Raw genomic sequence first — 21,627 nt, 5'->3', positions numbered from 1 at the left:
TTTTGGAAAGTAGACACCCCAAGCTATTTACTGAGAGGCATGTTGAGTCCATGAAATATTTTATATTTTGCCACACGTTGCAGGAATATTAAATTGTTTTTTTTTTTTGTACAAAGTTGTCACTAAATGATATATTGCTCAGACATGCTATGGGCATAAGTCAAATTACACCCCAAAATAAATTCTGCTGCTTCTCCCGAGTACGGGGATACCACATGTGGGGAACTTTTTGGGAGCCTATGTGTTTAGTGTTTTGTAAGTGACAGTGATCGATCGATACTGCACATGGGTGGGCTGGGCGGAAAGGCAAAACGCAGGTGCCAGCAGGTATCTGGGCTGATCCCGCTAGCAATGCGTTTTTTTGGAACCCTAAACTGCTGGGGACGCTAGTATAGATCTGATCAGATCAGATATTGATCTGTTCAGATTCTATACCACTACGGGAGGTTTATGCTTTGCGCGTGGGTGTTAGCGATACTGGCACTAACCTAGCGCTGCCTGGGGCGACGCAGACCCTGACCCTAAATTCTAATTGATATCACCCGCCGGGTGATCAGGGGGTTAAACCTTTATTGGGTAATAAATGGTGGGTGCGCTGATGCTATAAAAGCAAACTAACCAACCAGAGTCACCCGTAACACTTATACGGTAATCACTGGTGAAAGGGTTAACTAGGGGCAATCAGGGGGTTCACATTTTTATTAGGTAGTATATGGGGGTCCCTGGCACTATATAAAAACCTGACGGGGAACCTAAATAACTAAGTGGCTAACCAGCGTCACCAGTGACACTTATACGGTGATCGCTGGTGAAAGGGTTAACTAGGGGCAATTGGGGGTTAAAACCATTATTGGGTAGTATATGGGGGTACCTAGCGCTATAAAAACCTGGCGGTGAACCTAAAAAAATAACTAGCTACCTAACGGCACCAGTGACACTAATGCAGCGATCAGAAAAATGATCGCTTAGTGACACTGGCAAAAGGGGGTGAAAGGGTTAACTCTAGGGGCAATCAGGGGGTTAAACCTTTATTGGGGGGGGGGTAGGGGGGCTACCCTGGACCTAACATTAACTGCCCTGACAGTTTTTACTGTCACAACTGACACTAAATGCAGTGATCAGAAAATAAGTGACACTGTGACTGGGAGGGGGGGTGGGGGGTTTTGTGTGCCTATATGTCAGTGTAGTGTTTGATGCACTTACTTTCATTGTTCTCCTCGTAGTCCGGTCAAAAAGACCGCCCCGAGGAGAATGACATCACTTCCTCCCTGCCTGTGTTTACTATACACAGGCGGGGGAAGCTTCTCATTCGCCAGGAGCGATCGAAAGGGGATGGCCAGAAACCAACGGCCATCCCCTCATCCCGGATCGCTCCTGCAGCGAAATGGACCGCCGCACCCAGCGGGAGGGGGTCCGATCGGACCCCTCACCCGCTGGAAGGCGAGCGCATACATGTACGTGCTTGTGCCTGTTGGTGCCATTGCACTGACGTACATTGCCATGCGGCGGTCCTTAAGTGGTTAAGCCACAAAAGTCTGCACATGTGGACAGACAAGAAAGCCAAACAAGAAAATCCTTCAAGACATTTACAGCAAAACACAGTGCTCAAGGTATATCTGCCCTACTTTCAGCAGAATCACCCTCCTGGTTAGGCCCGTCTGATCTGATCCCTTAAAGACTGGCAGACTCCAACTGCTGCGGCAGCTTGCAGAATAGCTGCACCGGCCAAAGGGAAGCCCTTAATATTGACTCCAGTTTCTTGTCAACAGGGTCCTTCAAGCCCTGTGCGTTTATCCACTGGATAGGTACAGTTTTTGTTTAACCACCTCAACACTGCACTTTAACCCCCTTCCTGCCCAGGGCATTTTTCAGCTTTCAGCGCTGTCGTACTTTGAATGAATTTGTTTATAGCACAAAAAATAAAAACCGCAGGGGTGATCAAATACCACCAAAAGAAAGCTCTGTTTGTGGAAAAAAAAAAAAAAAAGACGTCAATTTTGTTTGGGAGCCACGTCGCACGACTGCGCAATTGTCAGTTAAAGTGACGCAGTGCCGAATCGCAAAAAGTGGTCTGGTCTTTAATCCAGCAAAATGGTCCGGTCTGAAAGTGGTTTATATGTATTCCATATGTATTCCTCTACATTCTTTAGGAAAAAAAAATCAAATAAAAAAAATCGCAATAAGCGTATATTTATCGGTTTGAGCTAAAGTTATAATGACTACAAAATAGGGGATAATTTTATGGCATTTTTATTATTTTTACTAGTAATGGTAGCGATCTGTAATTTTTATTGCGACTGCCAGTGCGGCGGACAGATCGGACACTTGACACCATTTTGGGACCATTGCCATTTATACAGAGATCAGTGCTATACAAATGCATTGATTACTGGCAGGGAAGGGGTTAACACTAGGGGGTGATGAAAGGGTTAACTGTGTGTCCTAGGGAGTGATTCTAACTGTAAGTGGTGGGGACTCACAAGGGGAGGATACTGATCGGTGTTCCTCTGTACTGGGAACACATGATCGGTCATCTCTTACCTGACAGGACATGGATCTGTGTGTTTACACACACAGATCCATGGTCCTGATCTGTTAACGAGCAATCGCAAATGCCCGGCGGACATTGAGGCCTCCGGGCGCATCGAGTCCCAAGTGACGCAGCAAGGGCGTGCACACACCCCCCAGATGGCCGGGAAGCCCAGGACGTCATATGACGCCCGCCCAGGATGGGAGATCCCTCCTGTGGATGTCATATGTGAAGTGGTTAAACACTGCTGGGATTTTTTTTTTTTTTTTTAATAAAGATCAAAAACTTTGAAAAAAAAGTTTATTAGTTTGTCAGTAAATTTTATAAATAGGATTTTTTTTACTCACCGTAAAATCCTTTTCTCTGTAATTCATCGACCGACACAGCTCCTCTCTTAGCCATTGGGTTGTTGTGCCCTATCACTAGGAGATACTAGGCATTAGTTGTAATACAACACTCAGAACTCTTAGTTCCGCCCGGGGGAGGGGGGGGGGGGTCCCTTGAGCAACAACCCTCCACCCTGCCATGCAGTCACCAGTACGTCAACATGCAGTATAACGTAAAGATAAAAAGGAGGGGCAGGTGCTGTGTCGGTCAGTGAATTACAGAGAAAAGGATTTTACTGCGAGTACAAAAAATCCTATTTTCTCTTATATTCACCGACCGACACAGCTCCTCTCTTAACCATTGGGACGCCCCCAAGCAGTGCCAAATGAGGGGTGGCAAAACAGCATAAAAACTTCATCCACCATGGCAAGTGGGAACTAGTGAAACTTTACCCACAAAAGTGCGTGGAGAAATCCACCACCAAACCAGGGTACCCTCAACAGGAGTGACTACCCACAAACGCACAAAAAACTGCGGAATGTAATGCAACAGCGTATTAACATAACGGCACTGTGTTTTTAATGAAAAAAAAACAGGAAAAAAGGAAATATATTGCATATTCAATTGCAACTATTCGGCCTCCTGCAAGAGTTTGCGGCCAAAACAGGCCTCAGCCGATGCACTTGGTAGAACTTGGTAAACGTGTGGACAGATGACCAGGTTGCCGCCTTACACACCTGAGCGACAGATGCTTGGTGTTGGAAGGCCCAAGATGTTCTGATTGCCCTTGTGGAGTGGGCCGTGACTGGAAAGAGGGGCACCTGCCCCTTCAAGGCATAGGCTTGTACAACTATCTGTCTGACCCACCTGGAAATGGTGGCCGACGAGACCGCCATGCCTTTCTTGGGACCAGCCACAGAAACAAACAGCGAGTCTGACTTCCGAAAGTGAGCAGTAGTAGACAAATACACCTTCAGCGCCCGAGCCACGTCCAGAGCGTGAAGGGCCACCTCCTTAGGGTGTTTCGGCTTAGGACAGATAGATGGTAATACAATGTCCTCATTAAAGAGGAAGTAAACTCTCCCACTCTGATGCTTCTTTTCATTTCGTCCATTATAATAATCAGACTATAGCCACTGTAATCCAGCCCAAATCGCATATTACTTACAGTTTAAATAAACTTTAAAAAACTTGTTTCCAGGGGATAGGCAGCGACATCTTAAGTATTGTTTTCTAAGTCCACAGTGGAGTGTATTTCCGCCCTTACATTGAGCACTTCCTGTACTGTTAACCAAGCCTCCTTCTCAATCCAACGTTTCTCTGGCAACCCTGCTTCCCTGTTCATAGCTTACTTGTTTATTTCATAGTATTTACTTGTGCCAATGTCTAATGTTTGCCTTTGTCAGACTTAATCAGCTGATTAAACCTGGCCATTACTGCAATCTTGACTGTATGTGATGTCACATGGTGTGTAGGAGGAAGCGCTGAGTGATTAGCAGAGTTCAGTGTTGTGTGCCTTAGGAAGTCCTGAGAACAGATAGATAAGACAGAGTGTGCCTTAAATCAGGGGAGATCTGGGCATGCTCAGTGACTTCATTCTACAGAACAACAAGGATTACAACAACAATACTAAGCAAGTAAGGAGATATGTACAAGCAGTGTTCATTAGGGTTTTTTATGCTGATTTACATGAGACAAAGTTGTGGGGGAAGGCTTACAACCACTTTAATATGAAAAGCCGAGACCACTTTTTGGTAGAAAAGACGGATGCGGCCGTAACACCACCAAATAGGGCGACTTGCAAGACAAGGCTGCCAGTTCCGAAACCTTCTTGGCCGATGTGATGGCCACTAGAAAGACCACCTTCTGGGAAAGAGTCAACAGGGGAATCTCCCTGATATTTTCAAACGGCGGTTTTTGAAGCGCCGATAACACCAGGTTCTAATCCCATGGGGGTAACGGTGGATGCACCAGAGGAACTACATGTTGTACCCCCCTGAACTAATGAGTGAGACGCCAGGGGTTTCTGAAAAAGACAGCCAAGGCTGATATTTGCCCTTTAATGGTGCTTAACGCCAATTTCTGGTCTACTCCTTGCTGAAGAAACAGCAGGATCCTGGATATAGAAAAGGAGCGCGGATGCCATCTTTTCTCCTCACACTTCGAGATGTAGGCCTTTCAGGTACAATGGTATATCTTCCGGGAAGAAGATTTTCGTGCTCTCAAGATAGTTGGGATCACCGAGTCTGACAGACTCCGGTTCCTCAACACCTGGCTCTCAACAGCCATGCTGTTAAAGCCAGTGATGCTAAAGCAGGATGGAGAATCGGACCTTGAGACAGAAGGTCTTCTCGCTATGGCAGTCGCCAGGGAGCGTCTGCCACCAGACGTACCAAGGACGCCGAGGCCAATCTGGAGCAACCAGTATTACTGGAATCCCCTCAGCTTCCACCCTGCGAAGCAGGCGTGGCAACAGCTTCAGTTGGAGGAAAGGTGTAGATCAGCTGGTACTGATCCCACGGAGCCACCAGCGCGTTTGACGCGTCGGCCCATGGATCTCTTGTCCTGGACACAAATCTTGGCACCTTTCCGATAGAGACGGGAGGCCAGAAGATCCAAGTCTGGTGTGCCCCACCTCAGGCACAGTAACCTGAATATCTCTGGATGCAACGCCCATTCTCCTGGGTCCAGCATCTGACGATTCAGATAGTCCCCCTGCCAGTTCTCCACTCCTGGTGGCCGACAGGGCCGGTACGTGTCGCTCTGCTCACCGAAGTATGTGAGCGACCTCCCGTGCAGCGGCTGAGCTTCTTGGTCCCTCTTGGTGATTGACTTATGCCACAGCCGTGGCATTGTCTGACTGGATCCTGATAGGATGCCCCTGAATTCTCATCGACCATGTGGAGAGGCATAGCCTGATCACTCAATTCGAGCAGATTGATCGGCAACTTGGATTCTTCTGTTGACCAGAGGCCCTGAGCCGACTGAACCCCCATCACTCCACCCCAGCCAGATAGGCTGGTGTCCATTGTGATCACTGTCCACTTCAGAGGCAGGAACGATTTCCTGGACTGAATCACCGGGGACCTCTGCCACCAAATCAGTGAGTCTCTGACTGACTGGCTCACCTGGATCTGTCGATCCAGGGACAACTGAGATTTATCCCATTTTGTCAAAATCTCCTTCTGCAGGACTCTGGTGTGGAACTGGGCATAAGGTACTGCCTCGAAAGAGGCTACCATGAGACCCAGGACTCGCATGCAAAAGCGGAGCGATGACCACTTGCGGTTCATAAGCAGTTTTACCATGGATCTGAGAGTCTGCAGTTTGTCTGAAGGGAGAAACTCTCGCTTCCATGGAGTCCAGCAGCAAGCCTAGGTACTCCAGACGCTGGGTCGGTACAATCACCGACTTCTTTAGGTTCAACAGCCATGGTGATCGCCACATCCTCCTCTAACTCTGAGGCAGAAGATGCCCTCAGGAGGAGATAGTCTATCCCACGATCACGGTCCCACGTTGCCATAGCAACACCAAAACTGGAACCAAAACCTACCTTGGTAAAGACTCGGGGGGCTGCCAGACCAAAAGGAAGCGCCACAAATGGGTAGTGGGCTTCCCCGACTACAAACCGCAGAAACTTTTGAGGCCGAAGGCATATGGGTATGTGCAGGTACGCATCCTGGATGTCCAGGGACACCAGGGAGTCCCCTTGATGGAGTGCAGCGACTACTGAGCAAACTGATTCCATTCTGAACCTCTGCACTTTTACAAAGTGATTGAGGGCTTTTAGGTCCAAGATTGCACGTACCCCTTCCTTCTTGGGAACTACAAACAGATTTGAGTAGAATCCCTGGAAACGTTCCGATTCCGGTACAACCACCCCGCGACTCAGCAGGTCCCTTACTGCCCCCAAGAGGGCCTCCCGGTGAGCTGGGGATACAGGTATGCTGGACAGGGAAGAATCTGTTTGGCGGCCAAGAGAGAAACTATGTTGTAGCTATCTTGTAGCCTGAGGAACCCACAGACCCATTGGTCGGATAACCGAGAGGACCACCGGGCTGCAAACTCCCGAAGATGACCGCTCCACCCGAGATATAGGTGGGGGCAAACCTTCATGCGGTAGCACTTTTGTTCGCAGGCTTGCGGTTCCTGGGATGTTTTTTGTCCGCCCGTGGTTGTCTTCTCGGGCTGGGGACATTTTGCCAAAGCTCCAGGACGAAGAAAAAGCCTTTTGTGAGAGGAAAAAGAGGGCCCTTACCTACGGTGTGGCCTATTAGCCTTCCTGGCCTGTGGGAGTAATGTACTCTTACCACCAGTGGCATTTTTAATAATGTCATCCAAAGAGCCGGTCGCCAACGAAGGGAATATCCGTCAGGGCTTTTTTGGATGCCTGGTCAGCAGACCAGCATTTTAGCCAAATCAGGCACCTCAGCTGACACTGAAGCCCTGGATAACAGAGGGAGAGTATCCAGGGCTGTGTCACAGATGTACTTAAAGAGGAAGTAAACCCTAATGGGTTTACTTCCTCTTTCATTCCCTGCAAAGGCAAAGCATAATGGACTACTATGCATCGCATAGTAGCCCATTATGTGTCACTTACCTGACACAGGAGCCAGCGATGTCACCGCTGTCCCCTGTAGTCCGGTGCATCCATCTTTTCGGTGGGGTCTCGCAGCTCCGCCACTGTCATTCGGCGGAGCCGCGATGACGTCACTCCTGCGCATGCGCACGGGAGCAGACACGCGCGGCAGCTCCGTTTTTGGAAATGCCGCGCTCAGTGCGCGCCGCTGTCTGCGGCGCATGCGCCGTAGACAGCGGTGCTTGTCTTCAGGCAAATATCTCCTAAACCGTATAGGTTTAGGAGATATTTCTTGGACCTACAGGTAAGCCTTAATCTAGGCTTACCTGTAGGTCAAAGTGGTTTTTAAGGGTTTACAACCACTTTAAGGCCTTGCACTAGTTGGTCTGCTAGTTCCACGCAGACAGGAGAAGCCTGTTGCTCTCCCAATTTGCGGTGCAAAAGTTTTGCCCGTGTGGTGTCAAGTAGTGGTCGCACGGCTGACCCCACAACCGTAAACAAGGAACGAGCCACTGCCTCGGCTTTCCTGTCCGTGGGATCCTTGAATGCAGGAGTCCCCTCAACCGGGATCGTGGTTACTGTATTTAACCTTCATACTGGGGGGGGGGGGGGGGTCCACGACCGGAGGAGCCGACCATTTTTTGAGAAGGCTCTCCTCAGAAGGGTAACGCACGGCCATGTACTTGAGGACCGAAAAGGTCCGTTGCGGGCGACCCCATTCCTTGTAAATGAACTTGTCAAAATAAGTCAGATACAGGTGAACGTGCTGGCTTGCGGGACCCAAAAGGGACCGGTACATCAGCAGAGGGATCTGCTGGCTGCTGAATCTTCAGGGTATCACACACAGCTGTGATAAGTGCTCCAACAAGCACTTTGTCACGCACGGACCTGGACAGGGACTCATCCTCACTGTCCGAATGGTCCTGGTCAGCGTCTTCTGACAAGACAGAGCAGAGGTCACCAGCTTCAGCAGGATCCGAGTCTGCGTCAGAGCTCTCCCCAGAGGACAGGGGCCGCTTTATTGCACCTTTCTTCCCACGCACCACCTCTTTCTTGGCAACTAACGAATTGAGGACCTGCCATTAGGGTGTCCATGGGCACTGTGCAGTCTGCAAGTGACCCGGTTGCAATTGCCTGGATTTCGGGGGAAGAAACACCAGTTTCTGAAGCCATGATGACCCTACCCTGTCTGCCACCCTAAGGGGACTTAGGACAGTGACAGTCCCACCCTCCTTACTGCCGCTGGCTGAGGAGCTCCTTCCCGAACTCACCACCCTGAGGACCATCCAGCAAGTAGTGTCTGTACTCCCTGTGGGCTCCCAGGTGCAGAGGAAACAATGCTGCCAGTGGCAGCAGCTGCAAATAGCGCCAAAACCGATCTTAAGTGTGCTCAGGCTTAAATAAAATGGCCATCCAGCGCCCAGTACAAAGACATAAAACACAGGAAAAATGGCTGTGAGAGCACACAAGCACATGCTGCCGCTAGAGAACACTGAAAAACGTGTTCAGGCTTCAAGAAAATGGCCACCAGTGTCCTGAATAGGAGATCACTAGGTAGATCACTAGCTGAAGCCCAGGAGAGCATGCTGCCTTTGCCCACACCTAAAATGGCCGCTGAAGCAGCTCTATAAGGTACAGGGAGAAAACAATGGCAGTGAACACAGCGCTGTACAGGACATCAGCAAAACCTCACAGACACCTTCCATGGGCATGAAGAACAGGACCCAGGACACTGCTAGCCAGCATAGCACCCCCCCAGGAGAGACACTGCATAGACACACATCGCTCAGCAGCCACATGCAGCATCCCCCCAGAGAGGGGGGGAGGAAAGATAGGGACAGGGGAGAGAAGAGAGGGAGGCGGGGAACCCCCAAATCGACCTCCCAGGGAATGCCCAGCTGCTCAGCCCTGCCGAGGCAGGGAGAGCTGTACTTACCAGTCCTGAAGAGCTAGGAGACATTCCATCACAGACCCACTCACTGATCAGTACAGGGTGGCTGCTGGCCCGGCATACTGTGATGCAGACATCAGTAGCCCGGTCATATGTATGCCCTGGAGCATAAAAGCTCTGGAGCTGAAGTTTGTCGTGGCCTGCCGAGCGCGTATCTGAGGCCTGCACATGCTCGATGGCCGGACTGGGGAGACTACAAGGATAAGGGTATCCAGCCAGTCACCCAGCCGGCTGTTGACATTAGATCACAGAATCATTCATCTTGCAGAAAAAGTCATGCTTCTGCATAAAAAAAAAAAAAAAAAAAAAAAAAAGCACAGACCGATGGGCCGCAGGGTTCCTAGTTCCTTCTTCACTAGGCAAATAAAACTGATGACTGAATGGCAGGTGGAGGGTTGTTGCCCAAGGGACCACCCCCTGGGCGGAACTAAGAGTTCTGAGTGTTGTATTACAACTAATGCCTAGTATCTCCTAGCAATAGGGCATAACAACCCAATGGCTAAGAGAGGAGCTGTGTCGGTTGGTGAATATAAGAGAAAAGTCATTTTTCTTTTTCACTGATGTGCGCTGATGAGGCTGCAATGATGGGCACCAATAGGCTGCACTGATGAGGATGCACTAATAGGTGGCACTGATAGGCGGCATGGATAGGCGGTACTGATGGGCATTAAAAGGCTGCACTGACTGGCATCACTTATAGCAGGCATGTCCAAAGTCTGGCCAGTTTTGAATGGCCTGCCTGGTCATCTAAACCAGCCTCTCTCAACCAGTGTGCCGCGGGATCAGGGCTGTCAGATGAGCCCGATCCCCTGCCGAACTGTACATCGGCACTGTGAGAAGCTCCGTCAGCCTCAAAAGTGAAAGTAAAGTGCAGGGGTGTGCTCTCTCTGCTTTCCCCTACAGTGCAGTACCCGGCTGAATGAGGAAGCTGGAAAGGTACAGTACTGTGCTAGAAGCTAGATTAGTTTTAAAAGGGCTTTATTCATGTGTCTGTGCATGTGTGACTGTGTGTGCACATGTACGTGCATGCATATGCATGTGTCTGTATGTTTGTGTGCGCATGTGACTATGTGTGTATGTTACTTTTAATCTAGACCCCCCCCCCCCAATTTCTGTACCATCAGAACTGCTTTTGTAGGGCTTGTGTGTGATAGCAACCAGAACTGCTGCTCCTCTGAAAAGCAATTCATGCACAGATTGCTTTTCAGAGGCATTTGAAAGGTAGTAAAGAGGCACTATGTTGCGGAGCACCACCTGCTTTAGGCCTGTAAATGCAGTGTCACTATACCGCAACTGTGCAATCCACACAGTTGTGGGGTAGTTGCAGTGCAGGCCCATTCACCCTGGGTATACCTCCAGCTGCAGCCACAGCATGTGTATACCTCCAGCTGCTCCCTCTGCAGCTAAAGGGGGAGAAGTTGGGGGTGGTAAAACCAGCTTAACCATGTGGTTTTACTGACCCTCCAACCTGACATGTGAACAAGCCCGTGGTTCACATCTGTGTGGCTGTGTGCTGCGTTTCAGGCAGCTCATTCATTTCAATGGCCTTCCCTACTAGGGATGAGCTGAACATCCCCCGGTTCGGTTCGCACCAGAACTTTCGAACGGACCAAAAATTTGTGCGAATTTTAGAACCCCACTAAAGTCTATGGGACTCGAACGTTCAAAATAAAAAGTGCTAATTTTAATGGCTAATATGCAAGATATTGTCCTAAAAAGGGGTTGGGGACCCGGCTCCTGCCCCAGGGGACATGGGTCAGTGCCATTTTTTTTTTTTTAAACTGACATTTTTCGGGAGCACTGATTTTAATGACAATTATAGTGAAAAAAATAAAAGTGAAATATTCCTTTAAATATCGTTCCTGGGGGGTGTCTATAGTATGCCTGAGAAGTGCCGTGTGTTTCCCATGTTTAGAACAGTCCCTGCACAAAATGACATTTAACGGAAAAAAAGTCATTTAAAACTGCTTGCTGTTTTAATGTAATATCTGGTTCCGGCAATACGGATGAAAATCCTTGAGAAAAATTGCATGGGTAGGCCACCCTGCCCATTACCAGCCCCTTTGGGTCTTGTACAGATATTAAGAGGAGCCCCATACTCAAATTTTAAAAAGGAAAGGCGTGGGGCCCCTAGGTCCTATATACTCAGAACAGCAGTATACAGGCGGTGCAAACAAGACAGGGACTGTGTAGGTTTTTTGTGTTAAGTAAAATATGTTTGTAATTTTGAACCGATACATTTTTAAAGCGTAGCTCCAGTCAAAAAGTCTATTTTTAAGCTTATTGGAAAACATAGGGAAGGGTTATCACCCCTGTATAATTTTTTTTGCAGTCCGTCTCTTTTCATCTCACTTCCTGTTGTCTCCTTCCGTTTGCAAGTAGGAGACATATGTAAATTGGATGTTTGAAAGTAGGGGCCTGCTCTATATGCTCTGCAGAAATGGAGGCATAAGGTGTTGGTGTTGCCACAACACTGTAAGCCCTAAAAGTGACACTTGGTGGGCACTGGAGCACCGTGCTGTGAACGATTATAACAAGTACTGTAATTACATGTCATTATTGAACAGTGGCAGAAAAATTGGGCCTTTGGTGGTTGTGGTGGTGGTGGTGGTGCCACAACACTACAAGTCCTCACAGTTACTCTCGGTGGGTGCAGGAACGGGCCCTGCTGTGAAATATTATATCAAGAATTGTAATTCCATGCCCCTGTTAAACAGGGGCTGAAAAATTGGGCCTTGGGCACTGGTGCCACGACACTGCAACCTCTCCCATATACTCTATTGGGAGTGCAGGAATGAGCCCTGTTGCAAAGCACTGCATCAAAAATTGTAATTACACGCCCCTGTTAAACAGGGGCTGAAAAATTGGGCTGGTGGCATCACCTAGAACAGGGATCCTCAAACTATGGCCCCCCAGCTGTTGCAAAACTACACATCCCATGAGGCATTGTAAAACTCTGACATTCACAGACATGACTAGGCATGATGGGAATTATAGTTCCTGAACAACTGGAGGGCCATAGTTTGAAGACCCATGACCTAGAACCAAAAATGTTCTTCCAAGATATCAGCAGGATCATTGAGGAGGAAGAGGATAGTCAGTCAACATAACAGGACACTCACTCAGCATAGGCAGTCTTGAAGGGATAGTTTCATAGTTAGGAAGGTTGAATAAAGACACCAGTCCATCCAGTTTAACCTGAGTGAGTGTCTACAATTGTCCCTATCCCTGTACATTGCACACTCACATTGGTCCCTACCCTCAAGGAGCCCACATGCCAAGGTTCCCATTCATATACTAGGGCCAATTTTGGACAAAAGCCAAATAACCTACCTGCATGTCTTTGGAGTGTGGGAGGAAATCCATGCAGGCACAGAGAGAACATGCAAACTCCAGGCAGGTAGTGTCGCAGTTGGGATTTGAACCAGCGACCCTTCTTACTGCTAGGTAAGAGTGCTAACCACTATGCCACTGTGCCGCCCCAATGTGACATTTCAAAAAAAAATATTTGGTTACATCAGCTTCAGGTGCTTGGTAGCTGGTGGTGATCCAAGACCGATTCATCTTTATGAAGATCAGTCGATCAACCGAGTCGTGGACAGGCACACAAAGCCTCCGGCAGCACTGAAGATGCGTTCCGAAAGAACACTGGATGCAGGACAGGCCAGTGGCTCAATTGCATACTGTGCAAGTTCTGGCCAGTGATCCATCCTCAAGACCCAATAAGCCAGAGGATTTTCGGTGGGAAAGGTGTCCAAGTCTGACCTTGCCCCTAGGTATTCCTGCACCATGTAAATCAGATGCTGGCGATGGTTGCTGGAACCGATCATACCTTGGGGCTGCGGACTAAAAAATTGTCTGAACGCATCGGTCAGATGGCCACCTTCTCCTTCTGTGACTGACCGAAGCCTCAGCAACACGTTGTCCAGGACCAGGAGTTTGTAACCTTCCAGTCTCTGGGAACGCGTTCCACAGACCTTTCTGCAAGGCCTCCCGGAGAGGTCTCATCCTCTGCGCCCTCTGCGACGGCAAGATGAAGTCCTTGTCCTGTGGATCAAGGAGAGTGGCCAGCCAGCAATGGTACCTCCTCTCCTTGATCCGAAGAATACGAGGATCCTTCCCGCAGGCTTTGTAGGATCAGGGAGGCCATGCAGCGTAGGTTAGCTGAGGCATTCGGTCCGGAGTCCTCTGGGTCACTAAGGACGACATGGTCCGCAGCCACCTCCGTCCAGCCACGTACAAGTCCACGGGTTTCTTGGGATTGTAAATCATCCATAAAAGACTGCTGCTGATGCTGAGTGCCAGGCTCCACCTCCATGCTAACAGAATCCTCCTCCTCCTCTGATGGGTGGGACAGCAGGAACACTGTCTGGATAAAGGGGGCCTTGAGAGGCAAGGAAGTCCTCTTCCTGCCTCTGTTCTGCCTCAAGTGCCCTGTCCATTATTCCACACAGTGTATGCTCCAACAGGTGGACAAGAGGTAGTGTCACTGATGCATGCACTGTCACTGCTCACCATCCTCGTGGGCTCCTCAAATGGTGACAGGACAGAGCATGCATCCCTGATCATGCCCCACTGGCGTGGTGAAAAAAACGAGCTCCCCTGACCCTGTCCTGGTGCAGTAGTTGCACAGGTACTTATTGATGGCCCTCTGCTGCGTGTGCAGCCGCTGCAGCATGGCCAAAGTTGAGTTCCACCTGGTGGGCATGTCACATATAAGGCTGTTTTTGGGCAGGTTCAACTCCTTTTGGAGCTTAGCCAGCCAAGCAGTGGCATTAAATGATCGGCGAAAATGCAAACAGACTTTCCTGGCCTGCTTCAGGACATCCTGTAAGCCCAGGTACCTGCCCAAGAACCGCTGCACCACCAGGTTAAGGACGTGAGCCACACAGGGCACATGGGTCAGTTGTCCCTGTCAGAGAGGAGGTTGGTGCTATTGTTGCAAACCACCATTCCTGGCTTAAGCTGGCGTGACGTCAACCACCTCTCGGCCTGCCCCTGCAGAGCTGACAAAATATCTGCCCCAGCGTGGCTCCTGTCCCCCAAACAAACCAGCGCAAGCACGGCATGGCATCTTTTTGCCTGCGTACTTGTGTAGCCCCTTGAACTCCTACGGAGCACCACTGGTTCCGAGGACAGAGCACTGGAAGAGGCCATGGAGGAATAAGAGGAGGGGGTAGAGGAGAGAGGGGTGTCACAACCAGTAGTAGCATTTTGGAGGCGTGGTGGCGGGAACAACCTCCAACACTACTGCAACTTGTGCTGCATCCTTCCCAGCTGCCAGAAGAGTGACCCAATGGGCCATGAAAGATAGGCAACGTCCCTGTCCATGCCTGCTGGACCATGAGTCAGCGGTAATATGCACCTTACCGCTAACTGCCCTGTCCAGCGAGGCATGGACATTGCCTTCCACATGCCGGTAGAGAACCGGAATCGCCTTCCGTGAGAAAAAATGTCGTTTGGGGACCTGCCACTGAGGAACCGCACATTGCACAAACTCATGGAAGGGGGCCGAGTCTACCAACTGAAAAGGCAGAAGTTGAAGTTCTAGCAATTTAGCCAAGCTAGCATTCAACCGCTGGGCATGTGGATGGCTGGGCGTGAACTTTTTTAGACGGTCCAGCAGCTGGGGCAGGGAAATTTGCCTGCTACAATCAGACGTGGGTGTACTGCTAGTAGAGTGCCCGCAAGTACTTGACACAGGTTTCAGAGAGGACTGAAGGTCTAGTGGGGTTGGTAATCCCAGCTGATGAGGAGCAAGGAGAGGTCCGCTTTGTTCTTTGGTGTGGGTCTTTAAGGTACATTGCCAACGAGCTGCATGGCAGGTCAACATATGTCTGGTCAAGCATGTGGTGCCCAAGCGGCTGATGTTTTGGCCACGCGAGATATGCTTGAGACATATGTTGCAAATAGCAGCGGTGCGATCTTGTGCACTCGTCTCAAAAAGCCCCACACCAAAGAACTTTTGGAATAACGTGAGGAGGCAGCACCCTGCACAGGCGGAGCTCTGCGGTGTGATTCAGTTGGTGTGCTGCCCCTAAGCTGACCCTCGGAGGGCATCCTGCCTCGATGTGCCTCCTCCTCCTCACTCCCATCAGGTACCCACGTGGAGTCAGTGACCTCATCATCCCCTCCCTCTTCATCAATGGAGCAAACCTGGCAGCATGCTACAGCTGGTGGAACATGACTGCCAGATTGCTGTCCTTCTTGAGCATCCCCTCTCTCTGCGCTCACGCTACTGCCTTCCTCTAGCTGAGTATCATGATCAGAGCCTTCAAAACGCTGGGCATCCTCCTGGAGCACGTACCCAACACTGTGCTAAAACAGTTCGGGGGACTCCTCAGGAGGACATGGTGGGTCTAGGGAAGGAGTGAACGATGACATTGAGACGAGGGAAGAGGACGCGTTGGCAGCTGCTTTGCTAGTACCCTGAGCCTGGGTGAGAGAGGATGAGGGGGGCTTGGTCATCCACTCTACCAAGTCTTCGGCATGATGTGGCTCAATGTGTCCAGCTGCCGAAAAAAAGGACAAGCATGTCCCATGGCCACATGCTGATGACGATGCACCGCGTCTACGACCAGCACTGTTGTCTCTAGACACAGAGTCTGCTTGCCCTTTTTTATTGGCTCGTGACCGTCTGCCTCTCCTTGTTGGCCTTCCAGACATAGTAATGGCCTGCAGGGAGATGGGGAAAACCAGCAATTGGGTAGCACTTTAACTCCTGCAGATGCCTGTATTAGAGAACACCAGCAATAAAGGGTAGATACAGGTGTATACTGTGCTGGAGGCACACAACACCCACTTTAACTCCTGCAGTTGCCTGAGAAAAGAGCACACTATCCCTGCCTATCTTGCTCTTTCCCTGCACGCCGGAACACACTACACAAGGCTGCCTCGCTGGCGGCCTTATATAGTGTGGGGCATGTACTAAGCCCCCTGAGCTACAATTGGACACAGGCATCCTGCCTGTGGCCAATTATGGCTCTCCTCGCTGCCGGCGCTGTGATTGGCCAAGCATGCGGGGTCACAGTGCATGCTTGGCCAATCATGAGCCAACAATGCACTGCGATGGCGCAGTGCATTGTGGGCCGTGAGCGTCACACAAATTTGGCGTGAACAGCCCATAACTTTTGGTATTCGCAAACGCGCCAACAGTCGGTGCTCGACTCGAACATGCATTCGACTTGAACACCAAGCTCATCCCTATTCCCTACCCACAAAAATGCAGGGAAAGTCATCCTGCACTAAAAGCACCCCACGTTTTCCAATGTGTGGGGTACCAATAAGATTTAACTGTACCACTAAAGAGCAGAGCATTCGTCTGTGTGTCGGGAATGAGTGCAACAAAGACAAGAGAATTCTTGTTGAGTATTATTGCTCAACAGAACACACTTAGACTGAATTTTAATGGTTCAAAGAATATCAGGCAAAATGGTCGGCCCTCGCGCATGTTCCCTTCATCAAATCTGGCCCTCTTTGAAAACATTTTGGACACCCCTGACTTCAATATGACACTTAATTCTTCCCTTGACAGGCGTCTCTGAGCGGGGTGACCCCGCTCCTCGACACCCTTTCAGGAAATGCACATGTCCTCTCTCTCCTGCAAAATTATGGCTTAGTGGATTTCTGGAGGGAACTTCACCCCAACTCACAGGAATATACCGTTTACTCGAATTCATACTAGAGCTCCTGAAGAATCGACCACATAGTCACTCACGTTCAACATCTACAATTGGTGGATAGGATCACCAGCCCAGCCTCAGACCATGACCTCTTGCTGGTGAACCTGGTGGACCTCCCCCGACCTACCTATCACCGAAGACTGAATGAGTCCCTACTTATCACTCACGCCTCCTATATCCAGATACAGTCACATATTTATTCCTATTTTTCTGAGAACCTGGGTTCAGTGACTTCTGCTGTGCTATGGGAGGCTCATAAGGCCACTATAAAGGGTCACCTAAAAACAGATTGCCAGCTCCAGGAAATGTGCCAGGGAGTTGCAGCATGGAAGGCAAGGCCGCCTGTTGCTAATCATAAGGCTATTGATACCCTGGCTACTGAGCTTGACCTCCTTAACACTGAGAAGGCTGAAAAGGCCTTACGCTGGGCCAGACACAGATTTTACATGAGTGCTAACAAACTTGGACCGGAAACTCAACTCAGTGGGCCATGTACACAAACCCATACAGCTACATACCAGGAGTGGCCTCACCTCCAACCCGATGAAGACTGCAGCAGAGTTTGCAACATTCCTGTTCACCCTATACAGGAAACCAAACTCGTTTGACTTGGAGCGTGCTGAGAACTTCTTTCAGCATCTCCACCTCCCCTCTTTATCCACGGCTGCTCGAGATGCTTTGATCGCGGCTGTTTCAGAAGAGGAAATTGCCCAAGCTATTAATTTGCTAAAGCCCTTCAAGGTCCCTGGCCTGAATGGGGTTTCAGGCCTTTACTACAAGACATTTGCCATCCTTCTGACCCCCCATCTTGCTACATATTTTAACTTGTTGAAACAGGGTTCTCAGCCTTCCCCCAAATTCTTTAAAGCCTATATTACTGATTACTAAAACATCAGATGAGGCCATTGAGCCACAGGCATTCAGACCCATCTGTTTGCTGAATGTGGATCTGAAGATTCTGGGGAAGGGTCTGAGCACCCATATCAACAAACATCTTCAAACCCTGATACACAGAGATAAATATATTAAAGTAAAGTGGAGCGCTAAAATAGGAGTACAATTCTTCTGAAAAATTTACACAAATTAAAAAAAGACCATAAGTGAAAATATGGGAACAATCCAGGTGTATTGAAACAATAATATATTACATTTTAAGTGTCACATAATTAGCGAAAATTGATAGAAGATCCAACAAAGTCACCAATCGCTTACCGGAACGATAGGTATACGCCTAATGAGTCAATCAGGCTTTTGTGAGGCTCACAGCAATGGCTATCTCCAGGGGGTGTTCAGACCAGTGGATATCAGCAGATAGGACAATATATAGGGCAGAGCGCCCAACCATTAGATATAGAAAGAAAAAGGAGGGCACATAGCATAATTCCATATGAAATAAATTACATTTATCAGAAAATATAAAGGTTACACTCACATTTCCAAAGATAAAAACAGCACTTAATATTCAACGATACATTGCTTCCAATACGTCAAACCAATTTGAGAGGGCCTCTACATCTGGCATGGTTCATTCCAATCCCTCTTTGTTTATTCCACCTGTGCCAGCAGCCCCTGCTGTTAATATTTATTGAGATCTCGTTTTGAAGGATTTGGCAAAACTCCCTCCCAAAAAATATATAACAATTCCTTCCCTATGGCAGGGTTTAAATCATTATGTGATAGGAAGGATTTAGTGGTCCGCCCGGCCGATAAGGGCATAATAGTAATTCAAGACAGAACCGAATATCTGAATGAAATGTATGAAATTATTAGCAACCATCATACTTATAAGGAATTGCCTAGCAATCCCACTGCAAGTTTCAAAACGGATATAGAGAAATTGATTCATAAGGGTTTTAACAATCAGATTTTAAACAAAGAAAGAAAAAGGCATATTTAGTGCCGATTGCACCCAGAATACCGATTATGTATCACTTACCTAAGATCCACAAGGATGCTTCCCACTCTCCTGGATGTCCCAGCATTAGTGGGATAGATTCAGTTACGTCTTGTATTGGTCGGTATAGTGATTATTATCTTCAGCCCATTGTGAAATGCATTTCATTGTATTTGAAGCATACTACTGACATGATCACTGCGGATGTGGCATCCTTATATACCTGCATTCCCCATACTAGAGGCATTGAGGCAGTCACTAATTTTCTTAGACGAGAGGATTCTCCAACTATATTGCAGAGTGATAACATATTAGAGCCATTACAATTTGCCACCAGAGAATTATTTTTGGTTTGATAAGAAAACATTTTTTACAGCAGAAGGGCGTGGCTATGGGGGCAAAATTTGCCCCCCAGTCTCACCAATTTATGACCAAGTGGGAGGAGAATGTTGTCTATTTTATACCATTAGATAGCTGCCATCACCAGTCGTGGTTAAAATCTGTCTCTCGCAGCCAATTTCTCAGACTGCGGAGGAACTGCACAGATGTTGACACCCATCTCGTCCAAGCGTCTAACCTTAAAGAAATATTTGAGAAGGGCTAGGACCCCAAGTCATTAAATTTGGAACTTCAGAAGGTGGCAGGGATAGACAGGAGTTTGCCACTAGTAGAAAAACCCCCACGTGAACGAGACAATTCCTATGAACGTTCTTTGCTCACTAATTTTTCTGTTCAACATAGGGAATTTAAAACTATCAATCAATCATCATTGGGACATTCTTAAAAATGTTCATGTCTTAGGAACGGTGCTCCCTGAATGACCAAAAGTCATTTTCAGGGGTATGCCCTCTACGTGATAAAATTTCCTCCAATATTATTGATCCTCCCACACGTCCTTCATTTTTTCATAATTTGGTGGGATATTTCCCTTGTAAACAATGTGTAGTGTGCCAGCAAAATTCACGTGGAAAAACACAAGAGTTTGGAATTCAAGTCCAGTGTAACCGGTCGAGTTAACTCTATGAAATCGTTTTGCACTTGTGCAACGAAACCGTGTATATCACCTGTCCTTGTGGGAAACAGTATGTGGGGAACACAATTTGTGCTTTCTCAGTGAGGGTAGGTAAACATATTGCTTGGATAAATGGTGCCAACACCAAACATAATGTACCCAGACACTATAGGAAACATAGCCGTGACCCCAAGGGTTCTCAATTTGTCATCATTGATAAGTATACCCCTCTGTGGAGAGGAGGAGCTATGACCAGAGGGGTTTCATGCCTTGAAACATACTGGATACACCAGCTGCAGACTTATTCTACCTTTGGACTAAACATTGAGTGGGACATCAAAGCTTTTATTAATCAAGCATAAGATTCCAAATCAAATTACTTTGTTTTCAGATACTATCTGGGTGCAATCGATATACTATTCCTTTTCTTATTAACCATATGCCATATGGTTTTTATATCATATGAATATTATATATGCATATTTTATATTTTTTTACTTTATTATTATTGCAATATTCTTGATAACTGAGCCTTTGCACTTTGTTTTTTTGTTGCGTAATTCCTTATTTTTTACTATTATTATTTCTGGTATTTTTATGAATCCTATTATGACCATCAGCTCTGGGGGGTTTTTTTTTTTAGGTCGTTCGCGTCATTGTATCTGACTTTTTAATACTTAGTCTTTTTTTTCACTCTCTATGATATATCAAACTACTGATTTGTATTGGCAATGTAAGAGTGCCGGTAATACTAGATCATTCCACTAGATGGGGTGACTTGTCTGGGTTCTTCTGGGGATTTATTTCTCCTTTATGGAGGGTGCTATGTTTTTGGTTATTTTCCAGCAATGAGTACCATTCACTTTATTTGCTTTAGTTATTTTCTTTAAACCTCACATAGTTTTTAGATGATTTATGTTTACGAGTTACCTATGACTACCTCCGCCAATATTGATGTAGTTTTGTCAGCGGCCACTTCAAATCTGTTTCACCAACGGCGGTGCCATTGTTTAGGTTAGTTTAGCCCTGTTATTCAGATTTGTGTCACTTCCTCTTCCTGGTCATCAGAACAAGGCTTGACATGCAAATGGTGCCACCATCTTGGCTGTACCCAGAAGGGAATTCATAATTACAGAGAATGACAGAGCTGATGATCATTAGGGGGTATGTATTTTACTATATAAAAAGACAGTAAATTCAGTGGAACAGCACCCCAGATGATGCCTGTTGAGACGAAACGCATCAGAAAGTCTAGCTGATTCCGCTGTTACACTCTTACAAGCGCTGTTTTTATCTTTGGATATGTGAGTGTAACCTTTATATTTTCTGATTAAATTTCATTTATTCCATACGGAATTACGCTACGTGCCCTCCTTTTTCTTTCCATATCTAATGGTTGGGCTCTCTGCCCTATATATTGTCCAATCTGCTGATATCCACTGGTCTGAACACCCCCTGGAGATTGAGCCTTTGCTGTGAGCCTGAACCATCCTTGGTACCTCACAAAAGCCTGATTGACTCATTAGGTGTATACCTATCTGAGTTCAATCGTTCCGGTAAGCGATTGGCGACTTTGGCAGTGGATCTTCTATCAATTTTCACTAATTATGTGACACTTACAATTTTATATATTATTGTTTTGATACACCTGG

General features: G+C 47.8%; 1 protein-coding gene across 2 annotated transcripts in view; it reads right to left on the bottom strand.

Annotated features, from left to right (window-relative positions):
- The window catches only part of LAMTOR5 (late endosomal/lysosomal adaptor, MAPK and MTOR activator 5), a 277,957-nt gene that overhangs the window by 21,404 nt on the left and 234,926 nt on the right, over window positions 1-21,627 (bottom strand). The window contains exon 4 of one of the 2 annotated variants that reach the window (XM_077467357.1): window positions 18,282-18,341. The exons of the other annotated variant lie outside the window; for it this stretch is intronic. Coding sequence (XP_077323483.1) covers window positions 18,282-18,341 — 60 coding nt within the window. The remainder of the gene's footprint in view (window positions 1-18,281; window positions 18,342-21,627) is intronic. 2 annotated transcript variants of the gene reach the window in all.

Source organism: Lithobates pipiens, unplaced genomic scaffold, assembly GCF_037356315.1.
Source record: "Lithobates pipiens isolate NorthernLeopardFrog02 unplaced genomic scaffold, aLitPip1_a1.2 Scaffold_52, whole genome shotgun sequence".
Taxonomy (NCBI): domain Eukaryota; kingdom Metazoa; phylum Chordata; class Amphibia; order Anura; family Ranidae; genus Lithobates; species Lithobates pipiens.
Note: the sequence above shows the minus strand (reverse complement) of the source record. Positions and strands in the feature narration are given on the sequence as shown.